General features: G+C 39.4%; 1 protein-coding gene across 1 annotated transcript; it reads right to left on the reverse strand.

The window, feature by feature from the left end:
* Positions 1-376: 376 nt before the first annotated feature.
* Positions 377-1,502, reverse strand: UV8b_04510 (uncharacterized protein; the record flags this gene model as incomplete). The annotated part of the gene is made up of 3 exons (XM_043142008.1): positions 377-716; positions 773-995; positions 1,046-1,502. The coding sequence occupies 3 exons, from the start codon at positions 1,500-1,502 to the stop codon at positions 377-379; spliced, it is 1,020 nt and encodes a 339-aa protein (XP_042997942.1).
* Between the last annotated feature and the right edge of the window lie 7,347 nt (positions 1,503-8,849).

Genomic DNA, 8,849 nt, shown 5'->3' on the forward strand with positions numbered 1-8,849 from the left:
GGATAGTCATGTCAAAATTATGCTTGTGCAAATTGAAAGATAGCTCATTAAATTTCAACAGACCGCTTGTTTGGCTCATGAACGCCCGTGTTTGGTCATTTAATATGCCATAGTTATTTTAATGACAGGAGGCTGAATATAGCTATTACTTTTGGCCAGGAATAATCTCACATTGTTTTCTTATGCGTTGAATGACAGACGACGCATGACTACGATAGCTTTCCTGCAATTTTGAATACTTGATATCTGCCGTGATTTTGACAGTGTAGTCAGTGTGCATACGTGGGATCTGTCCACTGGTTTCAGCGAGCACATCTGCCTGATTCCAATATGAGATAGCCAAAGCAAGGCTCCTGCAAAGCACATCGGCAGTAATTCAAGATCCTTGAGCATCAGCGACCCTTTGCTCTTCGTCGAGCCCAAGAAACACACAGTCAACCTTCCACCCGACGCGCGCCATAGAAATGTGCATTCCTTTGCTGGAGATAGACTCCAAATAGAGCGTGCGAAAGTCCACCTCCTTAGCGGTTTGCCAACGCAGCATGGATAAGGCCGCCGGTGAAGTATGCGAAGAAAGAGACCGTGTGTAAGCCTGTCTGTCTTCGAGGATCGTTGGGCTCGGAGCAAAATTAGCCGAATGGGTGGCCCATAGAAAGCGAGAAAGACCAGCAGCTATGGCAATTGGAACCAACGCTGCAAAACCCCAGTCGATGACACTGTCGCATTTAGTTAGAAGTGGAAAGGACAGGTATTAACGATATTTCATATATACCATCTGATATTGTAATTCTTGTCGACGATAATATTTCCTGGCTTGATATCGCCGTGATCCATGGCGAAGACGGTGCTATTTCGATCTGTACCGAGTACTTGGTCAAGCAGAGCTTGCTGGTCGAGGCAGTCCTTCTCGGTGAGCCCAGGAATAGTTCCCTCTCGAACACGCCTAAGCCTGTTGCGCATACGTTGTTCAAAGTAAGTCATCGCAGTGGTAGAACCTGGTGTTTATGGTGAGACCTATTACTCGTCATATGAGTAGACCTCATACCATTTCGGAGCGTGCACTGTATTAAGGACAGCTGTATTGAAGCCATTTGGCCAAGTAGAAAATCTCGAAGTGGCTGCGGTGGCGAATTTTCGTCCCAACTCAAGGGAAGTCCTTCCGCCCAGGCCAACAAGATGAAAGGGTGCTTGACGGGATTGTCAAAAGTCACGCTAGCCCCAAGGAATCTCGGAGCCCAGGGGAAGCCTTTTGCTTCGAGTTCTTTAAGAACACGCACTTCGATTTGGACTGTGGCTAGCGTGTTGTCATGACTGATGTCATCGTTGGGGTGCAGCACACGAACGGCCACGCTTGCCTCGTCTTTAAAGCTGAGTTTGAAAACGCGACACTCACCTCCGTGGAATTCTCCGTCTAAGAATGGGCAGTTTCCGAACATTCCGAGCTGGGATACGGCAGCGAAGATATTTTGTGGCTCGAAGTTGAACTTTCTCTGTGAGGCCATCCTAAGACGAGGCGGTAGGCCCTAGGTGTCAAAATGCACAGGAAAAACGCGATTTATTAAATGATGATAAAGCGAGCCCGGCTGACCGAGAGCCCAGCTGACAGACTCGTAATGCCAGCTATTTATAGTGGGAATAGGAGTAGCCCTCAGGGTCTATATGTCAGAATGCACAGGGAAAATGCGATAAATCATTAATTAAAGGAACTAAGTCTCCTCGAAGAGACTTATATTCCCAGCTATTTATAGTGGGATAAGGGGTACCCTTAAGGGCCTACTAATCCAAGGGGAACTCTATGCATCCGACCTCGGACATAACAGATATCCACATTATAGACAAGCTAATTTCCCTCCAATACACCCCCTTAGGATATGCTTTCTTAAGGATATCCTGCCATATAGCTAAACTTAATGTAAAGCAAGATAATAAATAGAAATATCAATCCACTCAAAAACGTTATGCGCAAAATAACGGTGCCGTTGTTGAATAGGCTACCTATATAGGAGTAAATTGGCCTAATAGCACACACATAGAGTAGGAAAATAGTAATAAACTATAGATTCTATTTTTCTATAGGAAATAAGTGCAGCTATTGAAGAAACCCTTTTAATCTGATTTTTTAGGGCGTCTTTTAGTCCTTCTAAAGCTCTACCTTACTACTAATATTAATATCGTGAGACTGCGGTCTAGCGTTATAGAATCTCTTTAAAACAATAAGCCTAAGCTGCCAGCGGAAGATTTTAAATTTCTAGCCTATTAGAGGCTTTATGAAACCGTTAGCAATTATATTACCTATTAGAACCTATATAATATTGATTATTCTTTTCTGAGCATCCTAGTATAGCTAATAATAATAAATATCTATATAATAAAGCCATATTACAAGCTTAAAGAATTCCTCCTTTAATAGGCGAATAGTCTAGATATTATCGCATTAAATTATAGAGATATCGGTACCTAATTAGAGCCTAACTTCTTTGTATAATCTCCTAAAGGCGATGACCTCTTTTATTATATAAGATATTGTAAGAAACTTTACCTCTATTAATAAAATCGTAATAGTATCTTATTAACCCGACTTATATATAATTGGGCCGCTAAAGAGCTTAATTATATAGCCCTGACTGCTTTATTGCGTTGTAATATCGTCGGTATAGGAAGCATTAGAAAATGCCTCTATTTCTATTATATTGGCCTGGAATTCTATTGCGGTATTCTTCTATATATAGCTATAATCGAGGGCCTTCCTAGCGGCTTATAAATAGTTAGGACCCGGATTTTAAAGGAATCTTAATAGTTGCGATCTAATATAGCCTAGTTTAGGCCTAGTAATTATAATTGGATATACTAATAAGCCTACTGTAAAGGACTAGCCCTAGGGCTACTGCAAATAGGCGTTGAATGAATATATTAAATAGACTAAGGAGGAAAGAGAGAAGACCCAAATAGGGGCCTTTAAGTAGTCTATTTATACCCATATATAGTATAGGCCAAGTTCTTAGCGAGGCCTTATGACCCTATGCCGATATTCCCTAGGCTAATCATAGGCGCAGCCCGAGTCCTAGCCATATTGTAGTACGGGCGTAGCCTAAGCCCGTAATATACCCCCCTCTTTTGTCTTAGGGTCGGAAAAATCGCCCTCTATCGTCAATCAATCCTCCGCTAGGAACTAATTATATTACTAAATATTATACTGCAATATCTTCAAATCCGTATATAAGCCAATTGCTAGGTATAGGAAGGATTCGTCTATAAGTATAGCGGACGTAGCTATATAATTAATAAGAGTCGTATAATTGTTAATTGGGAATAAAATAGTAAAAACATATAGAAGTTTATTATCGTATCGCTAGCTAGAGGTTAACCGATATAGCTAAAAACGTTATAAAAAATTTTTCGCTAGCTATCGATTAGGAATCCCTTTATAGTCTTTATTATTCCTTATTAAGGGCTCCTTTTCCTTTTCTTTTTTTCCTATTAAGGCTAATAATAAGCATTAAAGGTCCCTATTATCGTAAGTTTTATCTTATATTAAGCCTATATCGCTTGCTAATTAGTTAAAGTGTAAAGGACTGGCCCTAGGGCTACTGCGAATAGGCGTCGAATGAATATATTAAATAGACTAAGGAGGAAAGGAAGAGGACCCGAATAGGGGCCTCTAAGTAGTCTATTTATGCCTATACGTAGTATGGGCCGAGTCCTTAGCGAGCCCTTATGACCCCGTGCCGATACTCCTTAGGCTAATCGCGGGCGCAGCCCGAGTCCTAGCTATATTGTAGCGCGGGCGTAGCCCGAGCCCGTAATATACCCCCTTTTTCTGCCTTGGAGTTAGAAAAATCGCCTTCTATTATCAATTAGTACTCTACTAGGGACTAATCACATCGCCGATTATTATGCCGCGATATCCTCAAATCTATATATAGGCCAATTGCCAGGTATAGGAAGGATTCGTCTGTAAGTATAGTAGATGTGGCTATATAATTGATAGGAGTCGTATAGTCGTCAATTAGGAATAGTATGGTGGAAGCGCATGGAAGTTCGTTATCGCGCTGCTAGCTAGAGGTTAACCGATATAGCTAGGAACGTTATAAAAAATTTTTCGCTAGCTACCGGCTAGAAATCTCCCTGTAGTCTTTATTGTTTTTCGCCGGGGGCTCTTTTCCTTTTTCCCTTCTTCCTATTAAGGCTATTACTAAGCATCAAAAGTCCCTATTATCGTAAGTTTTTATCCTGCGTTGAGCCTATATTATATACTAATCGGTTAAAGCATTATTTCCGCCTCTTCCGTATTAGTATTCCTTACTGAGTTCTGTCTCTATTGCAACCGGCTGCTAATTCCTTTTATAGTAAAATCCGATCTAGCCTATATATAAAGCCTATTGGTAAGTCTTAAGTCCCTATCTATATCGCGAGTATCTCGTGCTAACCCTATATAGAACCCGAATATATCCTTATCTGCTACTAATAGTGCCCCTACTAGGGGGGAATCGGATCCTATTTATCCCTAGAAGCCACGCCATACTACTAGTAACTATCTTCTAGAGGGGGACTCCTTAGATAAGGAGTATTAATATACAAAAGATAAAGAGTTCCTATACGATAGATATACCAAACGTATATAAGCGACCGGAGAGCTACCTATTTATAAGCATTATAGAAGAGTAAAGGGGTGCAAAAGCTACGCCAATTCCTACGCATCCTGCGTATAGCTTAATTAATATCTCGCAGGGAACCTTATACTACGATGCATCCTACGCAATTAAATTAAGATAGTAAAGGAGGGGAGGGCTATCGTAGAGCCTGCCCATCTAAAAATAGATACGCAGAAAGTGCGTGCTATTATCCTAATCCCTGAGTTTCAGGCTTTAAATAATTAATAGCATTATGCTTTCACTGCCGAGTAGGTGGCCCCCCGCGCCCCATATTTGGCATTTAGGCCACGAGATGCCTCTAGTATAGTTTCTACTATATCTGCGGCATTAACGCCCTCCCGGCGCTAGGCTAGGTCTATTGTGGATCTCGCCCCTATGCTAAATATTATAAGGGAAATATAAGTAGAAGCCTAGGAATATTATACTAGGATAGAGTAGTATTGGGTTAGAGCTTAATATCCCCGGCTACCCCTGCCCTTATCTTGTCCCGCCCTCCCTATATATTATATAAAAGGGGAACTATCGTACGATTAAGGCGGCTAATACTATATAGAGGCTCCGCCGCCGCCAGTATAAGGTTATCTATCGCAACCCCTATAATAGTAGGTAGAACCTGCTCTATAGCCCCCTATGCCCTTGCCGTCTTCATCGCAGCTATCGCTGCAAATACTATATCGCCTAGCCCCGTCTTATTAAAGGGTCTTATTATCTCCTAATGCGCCCCCGCTATATTTGCCTTACGGTGGCCTATAGACTCTATCATGTCGTAGATATATAGGGAACTATCCCTATCTAATATATAGTCTATATATATGCCCTGCCCCGCGAGGACCCCTACTGCTACCAGCCTATATGCTATTATAGGGATAAGAAGAGGCTTAGGGAGATAGAGAGTGGCCTTAAGAGGGGGCGTATTAGGGGTAAGCTTATATCGGCCCCGGTTTAGTTTATTATATTTTTTTTTTTTTTTTTTTTTAAAGTATTTTTATTATTTTATATTTTACTTATAGTGGTAGGCGTTTAGCATCGTTTATTAGTCTAATAGACCCCGTTTTAAGACCTAGCTAGGCCTATTATGAGTCCTAATATCCCCCTATTTGGCCTTAAATATTTCTTATGCGGTAGTATCCTTAAAGTTTTCTAGGGGTTCTTATATCGGTAAATCGTACCCTTTCTACTTTATAAATATATTGCATTTCCATCTTTAGCCCTATATATTCTTTACTGCAAGTATCTTTTTAACCTTATACTCCTTATATGGGTTTATAGAGTCTTAGGGGAGGATAAATAGAGGCCCGAATTATATATCGGTTATTACCTAATTAGGTAATAAATTAAAAGCAGCTCATTCGACTAGGTTAATATAGAAAACTAGATAGATGCCTTATAGGATATTAAGTTAGATATTAAGCGGTAATAAGATGGCAATAATAGTATATTTAGTAGAGACCTAATCGAGCTTCTTATATAGGCAGTTCGTTTTAATATTCTAGAGGTTTAACTATACCTAGTTACTAATTTAGAAGCGCTCAGCCGGGCGTTATAAATAGTTAGTAGTATTTTACTATTATTATTATGCGAAGGCGATAGCGGCCTAGGCTAATTCCTATCCCTCTTTAAAGTTACTAAGAAAGAGGGCCATATGCCCCTTTAGGGTAGTTAAGCTTAAGGTTACCTCTAAAGGCAGGGCGATAATCGGAATATTAAACCTATTAAGCAGCTAGTTTAGGCTAAACCTAGTAATAGATAATATCCGGTTATTTAACGCGAGTTAATATACCGCGAGATAGTATAGCTAATCGTACTAATTAAAGGAAACTATAATACGGAGGACTGCCTATACCTCTTAGTTTATTCGCTTTATGCTACTATTAGTTTAGGGGTGGTATACTATTAATAGAAGTTGCTTGGTCTTAACTGATTTATATAGTATAGACTAAAATTAGCCTATTTAATCCGAACCTCGATCGCTAATAATCTCCTTAGGGAAGCTATAAAAGCGCTACTAGTATTATTAGAAGCGTTCTATATAGTCTTCTGCTTTTATTAAGTGTATAGCCTTAAGCTAGATATACTTCGATAAGCAATCTATAATGACTATAAGGAATCGCGGGTTAGAGGTATTATAAGTAGGAAGGTTAGTTATAAAGTCGACCGATATCTACGACTAAAAGCGGTCTACAATTAGTAGCAGTTATAATAACCCCTGGCGTAATTGGCGGCTCTTATGCACCCTATAGTATCGGCAATTCCGAATATATCTTACTACCTTAGACGATATATTATCGAAATGATAATCCTATCGCAATAGTTGGAAGGTAGTATTTTTCCCTAGGTGGCCTGCAATAGGCGAGTTATAGTAGTATTAGATTACTATAGTGGTTAAAGGCTTAAACGATGGAAGCTATACCTATGCCCGGTAAAAGAGTATATTGTGTGCATTTAGGGTATAATCGGCAATTTATTCTTATATCGCTACTTTTGCTGGAAATCGTTATTCCCTATTTGCGACTGCCGTCTATCGGGCCTAATATATACTATCTTCGGATATCGCTTAGTCCTAAATAGCTTAAAGGTAGGAGTCAGCGAAGATATATAAGCCGTAAGGTAGGGTAGTTTATAGGGCCAAGGTTGGTATTATCTCGCTTTCTATTTTATTTATATTAAGTGCTAAAATAGATAGCGGTTTTAGGATCTGGCTGATTTATAGCTCCGCCCTATCTACCTTTTATTCCCATCGAGAAAGCATATTAGGGTATTAGGCTTATAACCCTAGCTTATACTAAAGATAGAAGTTAAAGAGTACTAAAGTTTCGGCCTATTAGGCTTATCGCTCGGATATTTCTTATAATCGGGCGAAGTACTTTAGGTTCTTATAGTCGATAAGGATAGTAAAAGGGGAGGCTATTAAGCGGAGTTCTATTAACCACGCCTTAAAGCAAGAGATAATAGTAAGGAGTTCCTTATTGTATATAATATAGTTCCATTTTGCGTCCGATAAGCGAGCGGAATAGTATATAATAGGGTGGAGTATACTATCCTCCCCGATTTACGATAAATAGCTACTAAAGGCCGTGCTAGAACTATCTGCCTTAAGGACTATCTCTTTATCAGGGTCCTATTAGGCGAAAACTAGAAACGATATAAAATACTACTTAAGCGCTTAGAATGCCGCCTCTTTTTCGTCTAATTATTAGAATAGGACCCCTTTCTTTATTAATCTAACTAAAGGGTCGATAAAGCGGGAGAAATTTAGGATAAAATTATAGTAGAAATTGGCAAAACCGAGGAAACTATAAATACCTTTTAATTTTATAGGTGCTTCCTAATTCTAGATGGCCTTAATCTTTTCGGGGTTTAGACGGATTTCCTTTCCGGCCGTTATAATATATCCTAGGTATTAGACCTCTTTTATTGCGAAATCGCATTTATTAAGATCTAAATTTAAGCCGGCCTTTTATAGTTATCAAAGGACTTCCTTAATGCGCCCTATATGGTCCGCTTTTATTCCCCCGGTATAGATTAAGATATTATTAAGATAAGCGGTTGTAAAGTCTCTTAGTGTATTCCCTAAGGCCTTATTAATATATCTTTAGAAAATCGCAAAGGCCTTAGTCAGGCTAAATAGCGTAATAAGCTATTTAAATAGTCCGAATCGTATATAGAATGCAGTTAAGTGTTTATCGCCCTCTGCAATATATATCTTATGGAACACTATGCGTATATTAACTTTAGTAAACTATTTCGCTTAGGATAAGGATTATAAGGTCTCCTTAATTAAGGGGAGGGGGTATCGGTCTTAGACTATAACCTTATTGAGGGCCTAATAATCGATGCAAAAATGCTACCTGCTATTCCCTTTTCTAGCTAGTAGGACTAGTGCTACTGCCGATAAGGAGCTCGCGCGGATCTATCCTTTATCTATTAGGTTAATTACTTATCTTTAAACCTTAAGTAATTAGTCTCGTGGTATATTATATAATAGGCCCTAAGGTAAGTCTAGCTGGCTCCCGTCTGCAGTCTTTTTAAGCTAGATATAGTGGTCTAATATACCCTAGTATAAAGGGAGATTAGAAGCCTTCTTCTTATTAAAGAGGTCGGCGAATTCCTATAATTCTATCGGGAGCACCTACAACTTTTGCAATTATAGGGCAGAGTCTTAATAAGGTGGCAGTATAATACGGAGGATATATATTA

The sequence above is a fragment of the Ustilaginoidea virens genome, chromosome 3 (genome assembly GCF_000687475.1).
Source record: "Ustilaginoidea virens chromosome 3, complete sequence".
NCBI classification, from domain to species: domain Eukaryota; kingdom Fungi; phylum Ascomycota; class Sordariomycetes; order Hypocreales; family Clavicipitaceae; genus Ustilaginoidea; species Ustilaginoidea virens.